Source organism: Bacillus rossius, assembly GCF_032445375.1.
Source record: "Bacillus rossius redtenbacheri isolate Brsri chromosome 4 unlocalized genomic scaffold, Brsri_v3 Brsri_v3_scf4_2, whole genome shotgun sequence".
Taxonomy (NCBI): domain Eukaryota; kingdom Metazoa; phylum Arthropoda; class Insecta; order Phasmatodea; family Bacillidae; genus Bacillus; species Bacillus rossius.
Genome location: NW_026962011.1, coordinates 24,559,894 through 24,576,158, shown reverse-complemented (window position 1 = coordinate 24,576,158; position 16,265 = coordinate 24,559,894). Strand labels below are relative to the sequence as shown.

The 16,265-nt window shown below is 35.0% G+C and overlaps 1 protein-coding gene across 1 annotated transcript in view; it reads left to right on the top strand.

Moving 5' to 3' along the window:
• LOC134542295 (glutamate receptor ionotropic, kainate 2) overlaps positions 1–16,265 on the top strand; it is a 119,148-nt gene that overhangs the window by 68,210 nt on the left and 34,673 nt on the right. Inside the window, exons 15-16 of the mRNA XM_063386445.1 lie at positions 4,107–4,305; positions 15,830–16,061. Of these exons, the coding sequence (XP_063242515.1) occupies positions 4,107–4,305; positions 15,830–16,061 (431 nt within the window). The remainder of the gene's footprint in view (positions 1–4,106; positions 4,306–15,829; positions 16,062–16,265) is intronic.

Below are 16,265 nucleotides of genomic sequence, written 5' to 3'. Positions count from 1 at the left end.
TCGCGTGGGCGGTCTCGCCGGGACAGATCGGAGACTAGGGAAACATGCAGAGGAGCACGAGGTCCGATTACAGACGAGGCGGGTGAAGCCATAAAGTCTACTACACGTACCAATATGGCGGCCATTTGTTTACATATTTACCATCTCTTACTGTATCGGAGGTTAAATTGGAGAAAAATTTCCACTCATATAATTACATTTGTGTAATGAAGATTCGTTCAGAACTTTTAATATATATAAACGTATTAACCAGTAATATTTTGGTATTAATTTTCTTCCGAACAGCTTATCTATAGTCTTTAATAAAAGCAGGCTAGAACAGGTGATAAAAATATTTAAAAAAAACGTCCGCCATATTGGCATGTGAAAATCAGGAGAAAATGGAGAAGAAAACGGGCTTCTCGTCTGACGGCTAATGCTCCATCTGTATCCTTTCTTTATCTCGGGGACAGACCTTCAGTCGCGTGAATAACATGGGTGCATTGTTTGAGAACAGGGTCGTACGCAAGGGGGGCATGAGGGAGGGGTATATATCCCAATAAATCCTAAAAAAATATATATATTATTCCCGCCTACAGAAGGAAATAAATGGAAAGCAAACAGCAAGCAAAGAGGTTCCATCGAACACCCCTCTCCTTCCCATCACGAAATAAAATTCTGCGTACAATCCTGTTGTACATTCAACCCTAATAATCACTTTTTTCCAGTTTTCGTCGGGAAGAAATTAAAGTACCTAACTGTCCGTCTCAATACATCGTAGATCGTAACAAGTGTAAGACAAGCCAAATATAAGTTGAATTTTCTGCACTTGTTGACAGTAATAATAACTATAAGTCTATTGCAAAACGTTCAGATTAGATGGGTATGTATAGGAGCCTACTATTATTTATGATTTTAAATAATTTTTATTAGTTACTTAGGCACAAAACAATAAAATATTGTAACTGAACTGTGACAGAGATGTAAGAACATTAAAAGTTTTGTTTTATGTTTTAATAAGGCATTCAATTCCGCAAATAGATATTTTTATTTATATTTTCATTACGTATGGAAATCACAAAGAGATCAGTGTGGATTAAAATTGCTCTCCTGTTTATAAAGCGGTAGGTAGCCTTAAGCACGATATCAAAAAAGAAGCATAACCATACCAATTTTCTGTGTAAGTAACGACCTTGTAAGAACATATATTCAACAACAAGACAAGAAATATTGACGTAGTTTATTTAAATACAAGGGAATATAACTAAACAGTAAATATTTTAGTTCTAATTTATTGAAAAAAAATTAAACTGTGCGCGTGTAAGTAACCTTTAAGACTTTCTATTACTTTAATAAATTTGAAAAATAATTGTATCATGTTTAAAAAAAAATTAATGTGTAATATGGCAGACTATAAATAGGTGTTCCATGGAAGTCGTTATAAAAATGGTACATAATTTGTCAGAAATTCTTAAAGTGTCGTTTTTTCCAAACATAAATATTAAAATGCTGGTGTGAAAGTGGCCTTTGCTATAAAATTTTCTAAATGCTAATGAAAATGATTAATATAGGCTTAAATGTTGCAAATGATTAATAAGTTTTTTCTTAACTTTCATTACCAAAATAATTATCGTAATCCAAAAAGCTTACGAATGTAGAATATTTGTGCATGTGTATGTAATTGTTGTTGCTTTAAAAAAATTGTATTTATTATGCACTCTAATTGATCAATGTTGTGTGTTGTTTGCATGACAATATTTTCTTGAATACAAGCACAAGTTATCACAATTATTTATTTAATGCATGTTTTAATTCTGAAATTGATTGCTACACTTTCTTTAGCTAAATTAATGTTGACTTGCGCAGTCAGGCATGGAAAATCCATGCAAATATTTGGCAAATGAATTAAAGAGTGTACTTTACTTTTTCATTGGACTCAATTTACGACTGTCCAAGCCAACCTTAGTCTTTCATAGCATCGAATGATACATAATTATCATCATTATGTTAGATTATGTAACAAAATAAAGGTAATTAATTTTTTTTCAAGCATAAATTAGCCAACTCTGATTTCTAAGACAACTTGTAAACAATATATCGGTAAGGATTTTGGGCTGAACTCTTAAATGAAGAACATAAGAATTGGACGAAATAAATAAACCAAAACGCATCATTGCAGTTTTACGGATTATGACGTAAGATGGTGACGTATTTAATCAATTTTCTTTGTTTAGAAAATATAAAGTCATGGCATTTTTGGTACTAAAGCGTTGAGTTAAAAAATATTTTTAATCCGTTAATTTGTTGAAACACAGTTGACAAAACAGTGGCAAAATGAAAATCGTAACTTCAAAATCTGGAAACTGAGGTGTTACATGGTTCAGATTTTTTGCTTCCTGCGATTATTTTTGCAGTCCATAATATGAATTTTTTTTTGGCATTTTGTTTTGTTAAAGCCTATTTGAAAACAGGAGCAACCATATTAATTTTCATGTTCCAATACTTGGAATGGTAAATAAACCACAAATACTTATTTCTTGGCCATATTTTTGCGGATTCTTCGCCAGAGAAATTTGGATTCCGTATATTTATTCTTAAAATAATGAATAGTTGTGTATGAAAAATTGTAGGACACTATGTTTTTAAAATATATGGTATAAAAGCCACAACTATTAACAGAAAAAAACAAAACTTCATCTTAAGATTGAAAATTAACGTTACCTTAGTATTAATTAACATTGAAGTAAAATATGAAAGACCAAAAACATTTGAAAGCATTTTTACCTAAATTTTAAACTTCCGTTTGATATTTCTTTTTCTCTTTTTCATTAATGTTTGCTGTCAATCGATTCTTTGTTGGCTCATGATAGGCAAAATAAAATGTTTATGTTCATGCGATAGAAATCATTTGGCATGTTCTACACCCTCAAGTGTTCCACTCGACAAATAATTAATAAAACCTAGTGTACGTCATCATATTTGCGTGCACTCTAAATATAAATATGTTTAGTTTAAAGCCACAACTAATCACTGAAATTTGACTGGGACACAAAAAAACGGCTCAATAATAAATAATTTATGGGGATGTTTATGCTAAAACTTATATAAGGTATAACGGAGCTTTTGAAACTGTTACCGTTAAACCTGCCCCATAATGATTCGGTTTGGATGTTTTCCTGTTAACACTGCTCCAAAATAAATCAGTCTGAAGTCTTAAACTGCTCCACATGAACAGTTTGGAGCAGTTAGTGTTAAAAAAAAGCTCGATAATGATTGAGTTTTGATCGGTTTTTAGCAGTATCCAGCGAAGGTGTCACTGATTGTCATTAAGGCGAGGTCTCACACGTCCATGTTGAATTTATTTTTCTTTTCTTTTCGTGTTAGTTAATAAATATGTCTGTAGGCTTACATTTAACAGTAAACATCTTGGCGTTTTTTGTTCCGTCAGAAAAATTTTTCAAGAGATATTTAATAAGTGTGATATAATTGCTCTGGAAAGTCGCGCAAGTAATAACAATTACACACGCTTCCGCAAGACTTTTTTTTACGTACATTATACAACAGTTAGTAAATTTCAGTTGTAAATGTGTATTTTTTTGGTGACAGAACAAGGATTGTAAGAAAGGTATTGTGTTGAGACCCCTAACTAACAGTAATCTTTGAAAATATATACTGTATAGAAGTCACCAGCCCAGGTTAAAATTTCTAATGTGGTTTGAGGTAGTTGGTTAATTCACCGCCGCAATCGCCACCATCTCTAGGGCATCGACTTGTGGTGGTCCCTAGCGGAGAAGTGTCGAACTCATCAAACATCCCTTCCCCATCCCGCTGAACGACCTTGAGCTTCAGTGAATGATGGATTGGGGTGGGGGGGGGGTGCGGGGGAATGACAGCCGGCGACAGTGCTGCGCTCTAACGTGTAAATAACAACCTAAGACGATACAGGGCGTTACGGCAGCGCACTGCAGCGGCGAAGTTCCCAAGCTGCTCATCATACGCTCCTGAAAAAAACGTAGAGTAAATCCTATCCACTCGCGACTTCTGTACAGTATATATATATATTCAAAGCAGTAACGAGGAGGAAATGAGACGATGGACAGAGGGACGGGTGGTGGTGGTGCGCGCAGGGCAGTGTCGACGCGAATGGTGGCCGGCATGTGGTGGTTCTTCACGCTCATCATGATCTCGTCGTACACGGCCAACCTGGCGGCCTTCCTCACCGTCGAGCGCATGGACTCGCCCATCGAGAGCGCCGAGGACCTGGCCAAGCAGACGAGGATCAAGTACGGCGCGCTCCGCGGCGGCTCCACCGCCAGCTTCTTCAGGGTGAGTGCCTCCCTCCGGCAGACCCTTCCCACTTCTCGGACACGCGCCATCGCAGTCACGCACCGGTTGCCATTGCACGAATTCAACAGTAACGTCGCCTGAGGATTGGAGTGTTCTATGTCCATTGAAGTCGGAACTGAGATATATGCATTTGAAAGTTCAAATAACTATGAATTTCATGACATAGAACGAAATAATATTGGTCTTAAATTAAGAACAAACATTTTTATGTGCGTAGACGTGTGTGGATATAGTACAAATGAATACTAATATTAATTTTGTGTCCATAGCATAAAAAAACCTAAAAAGTGTACATAGAACAACACTCCAATACTCAGGTGGCGATAAGTAGAGATCATTAAATTCGCGGATTCATTTCGCGATAGGATAGAGTCCAAATACTTTTGACCATTATTTTTCTTTCAGTGATCGGGCCACAGTTTTCATCTGAAGGACTCTGGGCCAACGAAAAATCTTTCAACAGAAGAAGAATTAGCGAATCACGATCATTCCAGTCAACAGGTGTTACGAGTCGGTAACCGATCAGCAGATGTAATTTGCACGAGTGCGTAGAGGATCATGGAGTCTATCCTTTAGGGATTTGAAATCGCGAATCTTACAGGTCTCTAAACATAAGAAATAAAAAAAATGTAAACATAAACACTCAGGAAACAAGCCTAAATCAGGTGATGTCAAACAGATGAACCCCAACAATGAACCTAAACAACGCTATCAAAAAAAAAATGTTAGGAATTTTCAAAACTATCGTCTTTCCATCACCTGTCACTAGTGCATCATCTTAAAATTCCACTTTCCAACACCTTTCGATAGAAAAGTCCAATAATATCGTCTGCCCGTCATCTGTCGGCAGTGCATCACTAATTACACTCTCCAAATATTTTATAGGAACGTCTTCTACTATCTTTGGCGATCATTCTTGTATTACCCTTTCCAAAACATTGGCTAGGAAGGCCTAATAGTATCGCCTACATGGAGTTGGGAGTTGTTAGGATATGGTGTGTCGTGATGTAAATGAATTCAATTTACACCCCACCATAACCATATTGATACACCCGAAACATCGCAGAAATTGTATTTGACCACGGCTGATGTGTTCTTCAATATTTTTTAAAGATTCGTCGTAACGGAAACGGATGCTATTCACATTTTCGCTACGTACGGTTTTGATTTTCTGATCGCATCAATTATATCCAATATATTTTAGAACCTGGTCTACATGCACATACACGTGTTTTTTTCTCTCGCTTGGCTGACCCGAATTTAGAGTTTGCGTACTAGATCCCGTGCTCCCCTCTCACCCCAGCTGGTACAGGAGGGTGATGGGTGATAAGCATAAATTAAAATTTCCATATCTAAAAAATGGCGTAGACCATCAGCTAGACTAAAAGTTGCTTCCAGCAATAAAATTCACTAATGCACTCCTGCCTGTAAATAGAGCAATTTTTTCTTGAACCAGCATCAATCAATCACTATGTTGTGATCCTGTAGTAGGTACTAATCATTTACCCACGATTCTTTCGTAACTTAAAATATAATATCATTTACTGTTTAGCATTTCAGGTATAACATGATTTTTTTAACTGAAATGTCATTCTCATCAACTGCACTCCCCACTCGAGACCGTAAATTATATCTACAGGCACGTATTGTAATTTATTCTTTTGACATCACGATGACTTGCCAAGAACCATCGACTACATCTTACTTCCCTATCACCACAATTGTTTTAACCCACCGCACTCACATTCCAGGAGGACCCGAGTTCGAATCTCGGTCGATCATCTCGATGCACCACGGATTACCGACACCACCCCAGAGGCGAAGGCTGCGAGTGTTCCTTGCTGTGGGCCAAGGCATATAAACCCCCCCCCTTCCCAGGGTCGTTGGGTCTATCCGTCTCTAAAGAACACGCTGTTGACGAGACATTTGGTCCAAGTTCGTATTTTTAAAAATTAAAAAAAAAAATACCTGAGCCAGTCTTTCAGTACTCGCCATAGATGTATGTGTAAAACCTAACCTCGGTAACGACCAGTTCACGTGTTCTCATGATCCAATACACTTAGGTATAATACGCAACTCGGACATGAAATTTAATGTTGAGTTCTTTGAAATAATACCGAGCGTGATAAATACATCTTTAAATTGTGTTTTCAACTACAATTCTGGACGTGAATCTCACGTATTTTCCGCGCCCGCGAATTTTTTGATTAGCAGTCCGAAATTTTAAACTATAGAATGAAACTTTAAAAGCGCAAATGACTTGAAAAAAAAATACAAAACCCCAGATTTGGAGTTGATTTTCGAAATTTTCGAAATTTCCTGCATTGGGTATGATTGATTGAAAATAATTCCACGGACGTACATACGTCATTCGCTGTGTTGTCATTGTGGTTCCCGATCTATCTTTTTATTTTCGTCATTGGTTTCGTCTGTGCTTCACTGCGTTGTCCAAGGTTGTTGTGTATGTGTGTTTAAGTTTCTTGTTGCAAATGTATCGTCGTTGTCAACCCACTGTGTTCAGCTCGGCTGTACTTTTATCTGACTAAAATTCTCCCTCGGAATTATCTGCGCTCTTTAGGCGTTTGACATTTGACATAAGCTGAAACTGACATTTTCTCTGTATGCGTGTGACATCTCATTTGCTTCCCATTATAGAGGTTTTTATACGACAAAGACTGTGAACCAGCAATGGCGTTTGTCCGTGAAAATTATTTTTAACGTTTCAACTGTTTTTAATACCTGAACACCAACTGTCGATTCTTCCTTCAATTTTCCTGCATGGTCGTATTTGTACGTTTTCTTTAGTGACTCCACTGGACACAAAACCTTAGAATAATTTAGTGAAGAGAATAAAACAGTCTCAAGTATGCAGATAATTGTAAAGAATAGTTTTTAACTAGATTATAGCGTGAGCTTTGTCAGTATTCATTCATTACAACAAGCAAGGAGTCATAACAAAGGCAAGATATAGAAAGAGGGGAGCCATGCTAGCTCAAAAAGACAAACAAAACGTTTAATTTAACATAAAATTGTGTTATTTGTTTTAAAAAACACTTGCTATTTTCCTTAGTTCACTTCTTATGCTTGCTATCCAAAGATAGTATGATATTTGATATATCTACTCTGAATTCAGCAATTATACACTTATAAACGTTTGTAATTAGCAATTCAGTTAAAGTATTGAACTAAAATTATATACGGAGTGAGTCTGAATTTGGCTGAAAGTTATTAATTACAAAGTAAGTTGAAAAAATGTAATTCGTCTTAGGCCTGAAGTGTTTACCAACGCTGGAATACGTCTTTGAAGTTGGGTCTGAACAAACAAAACTTTATTTGTAAATAATAGAGAAAGTATTTGAGATAGCATACTGAGCGTCTGGAATATTTTTTAATCGAAAGAAGTTCTACAACCACCACGAATTTGGTCATGGAATTAAAATTATTTCATTGAACTAATTGGGGGTAAAACCTTTTTTTCCCCACATAATTTCGTGGCGCGTTACTACGCCCAATTATTTCAATGACGTAATTTTTCTATTGCGACAAAATTCACTGTGGTTGTAGAAATCCATTTCAACTAAACATAATCTAGACGCTCAGTGGTTATACTTCTCTATTATTTGCAATGAAATTTTTGTTCAGCCCAAACTTCAAAAACGTATAACAGACTTGGGGAAACACCTCAGACTAAAGGTCGTATTAAAAGTTTTCAAATTATTTTGTCGTTATGAACCTACAGCCAAAATTTGTCCGTCGAATTCAGACTCATTCTGCATGCAAATACAGTAATATACAGTATTTTGACGTGAACAGTTTTCTCAGAGCAAGGTGGTGCAATGGTAGAACTTTTGAGTTTCATTCAGGAGAACCGGTTTCAATCTTTGTCTAGCCATATGGTTTAGGTGTTTTCTCACCATGGTTTCACAAAATAACTTTCTAACAACCTCATTTTCAATTACACATACTATCAAAATAAAAATATTATATTATAATATTTTTAAAATATTATCTACTCTCGTATAAACCTTTTCACAACTGCATTGAGGAAAAGCTTTACGTTTTACATCTCCATTAACACCCATTTCAATTATTTTGCTTTTAAGTAAGTGGATTAATCTTTGAACATTGGCCCCGGTTTTAACCATACAAACGGATTGCTTAAAATATGTCACATATGTTAAAAATACAAGATAGATAATTAAAAAAATCAACTTATAGTTTTTTTTAAGTTAAGTCATGGAAACAGAAAACGCACACTTTTACATATTTTGTAAATCTGGCGAAGTTGTCTGAATATTAACAGATAGTTTCATTACTAAACATGTTTCGTTCGGTTTTGTAAATAAGCAGTTATAAGTACTTAACACACTCATACTTTATGTTTTCGTTTTGATATCGACTAGAAATAAATATTTTTAAATTTTCCTAGTTATGCTTGACTGACGATATGTTCAAACATACACTAAATAATAAACTGTTTCTAAATGCATATTGTTATAAACTTCTATAATGGGTTCAACGTTTATAAAATAGCTTAAATGCCACATAAGCAAATTTTGTAACCTTAAAAAAATACCTTGTACTTTTTTGTTTCAGGAACGGTATTTAGAAGCTTATGAAGTAGAGGTAAACCACACAACTATGCGATGTCATGTATTGCTTTGAATGTGATAGTGCTTTAAAAGGTATTGAGACAATATCACACTGTACTATATACAGTACTAGTTCGCACAATGCCAGTCGTAATAGCTGTGTAAAAGCTACACTGTCGTTTGTAGATTGACGTTGTTGCTCTTGTAACAGTCTTTGAGACGGGGTCGATGTTCAACATTAGCATGTTTCAAAATATTAAAAAATATCGCCAGTCCCTATGTTACTGATTGTAAATAAAGTGTTCGGACTTTTTTTCTTTTATATTAACAACGACAATTTGCTTGTATTAAACTGAGCTGCGCTTCAAAGCAAGAAAACGTAACTGGTTCAAGGTCAATAACATGGCTGATCCCCCGATAAAGGTATAATTATGTGCCTTCATATGTTTGAATCCTCAACAACAACAAAAAGTATCAGGATACTATAAAGATTTGTAATCATGCCAATTCAACGTTATTTAATTTCATTATCATTACTTTAACTACCAGGAATAAGAACCAGATCCTTCTGGTGCAGAGATATTAAGCATTACAAGAAAACGTGAGAAAAATATGTTATCTCAATATACAAGAAAACAGCTTCCGTTACATTCGATTAAGAAAACACATAAATGTTCATCACTTACAAAGTGAGATAATTACACGTTATACCACGCATTTCTAATAACAACTAATAAAATCCACAACTAAAGAACCTCACGAGGAAGGTAGGCAGATGGGAGAGAGTACACAGCTACAAAACCTGGCCTCGTTAAAACAGGCGCATATAAATATTTTAATATGCAGAATGAAATACGTCTTCTAGCCTGATACACATTAACTCAGGTATCATACACACTATCGGCCCAACACTGACTCACAGTTTAACCATTACTCTTGGTTTGAAATATCAATCAAAACACAATTCAAAATTACAGTTAACAAACGTCATTTACATACATACGTAGAGAAAACGTTACAGACAACTAGCATATTACGAACCCTGATTATATGCTCAAAGAATCAAAGTAAAGTCGCTGGTAGACCAGACGAGTGCCCATTAAGACCTCTATCTTTGATCAGCAAACAGCCAGCTTGATACAATAATCCCGACAGAAACAAAACCAGATGCCAGAAAAAAATTTTGGTAGGCGATCCAAAACTGAATTTTGAAAGAGGAGAAAATTGCATTTACATCAGCAAGTACTTCCATCACGTGCAGCCCCCGCATCCATGATCCCTAACAGTTCAAACCCAAAGCTCTAAGCACGTGCTATCTTCTCGGGTGCTATTAGAAGAAGAATCTAACAAAGCTGATGGCCACAAATTGTGTACTTCAACACGACCTGCGCATACGCAGAGGTGAAGAGATTTAAGGGAACGGAAATGAGGGGAATTGATAACATTACCTTGGGGAAGGGAAAAAGAATTCTCTCGCACCAGTAATGACGTCAAGAACCCGCGGCAGATTCAAATGTCCGCCGAGCATTCCTTACTGCCAACTCAACATACAAAAAATTATTTAAAAAGAAAAATTCCTATAAATTGTATACGTTAGATACCAAATTATTTTATATCCTCAGGGCCCTGTCACGCTTGTTATAATTTAACATAACTAATAAGGAACAGCTAATATTTCTAACAATTATTGTTAGCTTATTTTAAAATTTTATCTTGAACGTAGGCTAAAACCAAACAGTCTATGTCTAATTCAAATGGAGAAGTAGCACTTTGTTAAAGCGTAAAACGATCTTGAAAATTTTTTTTTTGAAAATAAATCACTAATCATAAAATGCAAGCACAGTTTACAGGTCTCAGTACTATATTTTGGCTGTACAGTAATATAAACATCATGAGGCCACCATTTTAAATTTCACTAGTTTTGGAATTGTATTATGCCCCAACGCACTAATCCTGTATAATTTAAATGATAAAACTAACACAAATTTTTTTACTTTGAATGATTAAATTTTACCTGAACTATCAACCATCAATTATTACAGTTTGTTCTCTTTAATTCCTAACAACAGCTTCCTTTGGTTTATTGAAAATCCCAAGAGAAATAAAATATTTTTATGTAAACTTATTAAACTTTAAAACAGTCCCATTGATGGGCATAGGAGAGGACAAATACACTAAAGGCTAATATCGGATAGCCCTATACTTACAACACAGGTGGCAGTGTGAAAAATATCCTAGCGGCAAGAGTTATAACTGCAGAAATATTTTATAGATAAATTCTTAAATTATACTGCAATTTTTCTTGTGTCAAACGGTTAACTTCTTTTTAAGAAATTCGAAGTACTGGATGTTTATTTCCCCCATAAATATGTATAATTATTGAATAAGTTTTTCGAAGAGATAATAAATTTATTTTCGTTTTCATAATGTTGGTACCATGTGTATTAAACAGCTACGTTGGTTCATACTGGGCATGCCATCTGCCATCTATCGGACTGACGTATAAAATCAACGCCAGGTTTTCACACAAAATACTTGGAGCTGTCCGGTATTGGTATCTAGTGTATTTGGAGAGGAGGCAGGGAACGAATACTTCTCTGTAATAAATCGCTTTATAAAGTCTTTCTGCAATTCTATAAATGAATTGTATATTTTTGATAGAAGTAGATTTAAAGGCAATAACAAATTCATCGAATATAGTAGAATTCATTAAAATATCTGTAACATCTGATATTATAATATATAGCTACTAATTTTGACATTTAAAAAACACTACAATAATACTTAATTATTTAAAACATAGCCAAATTATAATAACATTTTATTGAAATTACAACTACGTAGTAAAGTGTTAAACATGGTTGTTATTTAGTCTTGGCAACGAGTCAGAAAGTGAATACGAAAAATATTTATTTTGGAGAAAAATGGTATAAACTTCCATAAATTTTGCAAAGCGAAACTTAGCGTGTTTTGACAATCATCTAAAAATAAAGTATAGCCTGATTTAGTAAGATGTTACATTATACAGTAAAATATATTTATAATGCTGAATAAGTCAATAGTACTTACACCTACATTTCCTGTCATGATTAAATAATCGACAAAGACGAGCTTACGTAAATAAAGGTTTGTTTCAGCAGTGAAACGAAGAAATGACAGTTCAAACGCAAGGCAGCTAAAATGTTGAAGCAGCTCGTGAAATATTTCAAACAACTTTGTCATCCCGAAACAGAAATCGGCAATTATTTAGCTGATTACTCGAAGGATTTAAAGAAGTATAAAACGCGCTAGTTATGTAAGTACTGGTACAGTTGTGTTCAAATGTATGCTACATCGTGAAGTATAAACTTCACACGCCAAAGCACACAGCAGATGTTATGTTTTCTCCCATATAAGATCGTGTTGAGTCATGTGCAGAGATAGTATGGTAGTATGTTAGCAGGTATCATATGATGTCGAATTATAGTTCAATGTAATAATATATATTTTAATTGAACCTTGTTCACAACTTCCAGATTTAAATAGTTTCATTTAGCTGGAATAATAAGTATGAGTTGATTTTAAATTTAAGGAAACTAGCGTCAGCAAAAGTTTATATGCTTGCACATTATTAAAATGGTTTGATAAATGATATCATGATACAAGATTTTAATAGTAATTGTTGTTTTTGTTACCTCAGTGAAAATTCGCAGCATAAAGTATTACTCGTTCCCCAAAGCAGTATGTAATAATTACATACCTTAAAATGTGCAGTCTCTATTGGAAACCTACTTCTATTTGAAACGTATATCTCATTCGGGACTTACTAAATGAATGCAGATCAAATAATATAATAATATGTATATATTATTTTCTTAACAATAAAAGAATCTTGCTACTAAGTCTATGAGAAATTTGTTTAATAAAGTATTATATAGTTTACTATATTAATGCTTAAAAGACCGTTTTATTCAAAAAATTCTATAAGGTAAATAACAATCGTAGTTCCAATAACATTTGATATTTAAAATATGTGAAAGTAAGTGATGGTTATATTTATGGAATACTAATGGACCGAAATTTATTCGCTGATAAAATAATTCTATGTAGGAGACTGAAAAAATGACCCCCTTTGCGAAATACAAATATTTAGGCACTGACGTTTTCATTAGATTTTACCATACCATATTAATTTATAATATTAATATCTTTGGATAGAGCCCGAAAAATTTTTCTCCGGTCATAAACCAATGCATGGTTCTGCATAAATATCACACCACCACACAAATGCCTAATTCACTTGGTAAAATGCATGCATAACAAAAAAATAATATTTTAATTGATAACACTCTGAATTGCTATGGCAGTGTTTTACTGAAAATAACTCATACATAAATTAATGCCTAGATCTATAGAGATTCACTAATTTAGTCGTGTAATATATATTAAGTCTTAATGTTCCTATTTCTTAAACATGTTAGTTAGTTAAATAATCTAATTATAATTTTTTTTTCTAACTACTGCGAATCAATAAAATTCCACTGATTTGCAGCGATTTCATAATTAGAGTGTACATGATGTGTTTTGGTGAGGTGAGTTTAAAAAGTGTAGTGTTTTATCAATACATTAAAATTATTAATAAAAATAGTTTATTTGTGAAGATTAATATAATTCAGTAGTGTATAGTTTTAACTAACACAGCGCTTATGTCTTGCACCGACCACTTGGTATACGTCTGTACATAACCAACAGTACCTAATGAAGTAAGAAAAACTTTATTGTAACATGTGTGAATGTAAAAAGATGATAAATTAAAATAGCATGCACGCTGTACATACATAGCATTGAAATAAATTGTTGTGCTTTTGTGTTGAGTAACTGATGTGGAGAAAAATGTTTATAATAATATAAGATTAAAGTTTATAGTTTAGCAAAGTTAGTATTTAATTTTCTTAACAAAGTTAAAGTACAATTTTATAAATAAAACTTACTGTATTATGAACCAATGTGATGCTGAAAATTTGAAAAGGAAAACATTCATGCTAAAAAATAATGGGAAATTATCGGACAGTGCGGCTTTTAGAACGGAAATAAAAAAATCGGCTAACATTGTTTTCACACACTACAAACATCCCTAAATTTACTCCGAAAGGATAGTTTAGTAATTTATACAACAATTTTTGTGGCCTTAAAACAATTTTAAAATCAAATAGCATATTTCTGTTCCTAGATTTACCCCTTAAATTACGAAGATAGCCTAAATGGGGGTAAACTTTGTGTTAGGCACTTGAAGTCTCAACACCTATCGTACCTAGGCAGACGAATAACAGCTTACCTTGAGTACAAATTTAATAAGAAAGAGTGTCAGTTTCACTCTAACCGTTACCTTTCCACGTCCATGCTTTTGCGCGTTACTTCTGAAACATTTAACGTACGAAAACAAAATTTTACACGAAGTTTAACCAAGAAATTGAAACCACGGATAATTAACAGAATGATTAGAACAATGAACTTGAATCAAGGTTCGGCCACGCTTTACTTGGGTTATTGAGTTATTTGCTCAACCATGTAGCATAAGCAGTGCCTGTCTTTGCGATGCTAATGCGCCTGAATATGGGGAAGTTCAGGCAAATATATTGTACAGTAGCATTGCGGCTTTGCCTACTTGCAGGCGCATTCACACACACACTGTTAGCGTCCACGCAACCAAGCAGTGCCTTAAACTTACAGTATGTTCATAAAATAATGTCCCAGTTATATATTTTAATAGTAATTATTGAAAGCGTTTTAGAGTGTTGGTTCAAGGTCACAAATTAAAGAGTAACTCAAACAGTTTTAGATAAGCGAATGCGCGAGTACTGCTTTGATGTTTTCTCGCTTGTAGCGCCACCTACGCAAAATGGCGACTCCTAAGCGTAAAGCGTTTTGTGAACTGCAATTTGCTAAGAATTAATCTGTAATTTCAGTTCAACGCGCGTTTCGTTTAAAGTTTAATGTCGAAATCCCTGACCGTCGGATATCTCGTATCGGTCAAGACGACAGAGCTCTTTTTTTCGCCGGAATCCTCCACGTTCACCGTGCATAATTCATGCGATATTTTTTTTCTTCGGGGTTGAGAGACAGAATATTGTAGATGCTATTACGTCAGTTACTCCAGAATAGTTAACCAAAGTGTGGGAATAATGGGATTTTATGTTGGATGTGTGCCACTTAACTAAAGGCGCACATATTGAACATTTGTAAGAAAAAAAATTGGTTGTCTGTAAAGTTGGTTTACGGACGATTAATGTGACAACGTCATAACAAAATTTGATGAAATGATTGCATACTTTTATGAATAAAATGGAATCATTTTTATTGAATTATCACAATTTTAAATGGATACAAAGAAGGAGTGAAATGAAATCTACAATTTAATTGATCAATTAAATTTTATTTGCACTCATTAATTCAAATATGTTTATTACTTTAATGAAGAGATTATTTTAACTATAACTTTTATACATGTTTGCTATTTAACTTCTTCCAATCTGTGTTATTCTGTTAAGGATAGGACAATGATAGGAAAAGTAGGAAACGAATGGGAGTGTTTCAAGTTTAATGTGCCTCTAAAAAGTCAAATCGAAAGTTGTTCCAATCGAGTGGAAGAGAGATAGATGCGGCGCAAGCTTACAATGAGCGTAACGGGACAATGTGCGTAACGGGACACTTTTTCGTGCGTGCAGCCGGCGTTCATTGATTTATTAGACGTTGTCACGTCAAATATATGTTAGTTTACGTTCAATTTTATGTATGATTTGTTGTAAGTAATTCAGTTGTAATACACCATCGGCACTGGGACACTACTTGACGGACATACCTTATCGCGGTGACAACGCGCCTGGATACAGAGGCATCGCGGGTTCGCGCCCGCGCGCGGCGTGTGTGCGCAGGACTCCAACTTCTCGACGTACCAGCGCATGTGGTCGTTCATGGAGTCGGCGCGCCCCACCGTCTTCACCGGCTCCAACGTGGAGGGCGTGGAGCGCGTCGTCAAGGCCAAGGGCAGCTACGCCTTCCTCATGGAGTCGACGAGCATCGAGTACGTGATCGAGCGCAACTGCGAGCTCACCCAGGTCGGCGGCATGCTCGACTCCAAGGGCTACGGCATCGCCATGCCTCCAAGTACGTCCCCGTCGCAGTCCTGCCAGGCCCGTGCGAACACTGGTTCAAGTGAAACTTCTTCGGGCGCGAGGGGAGTAACATTTAGAGGCAGAATTTTAATGCAACTTTTTCTTGAAACATTTTTTTCCTAACCTAAATTAGCACTATGTGTGTTTGGGGGAAAACATTTTTTTTCCTAACCTAAACTAGCACTATGTGTGTTTG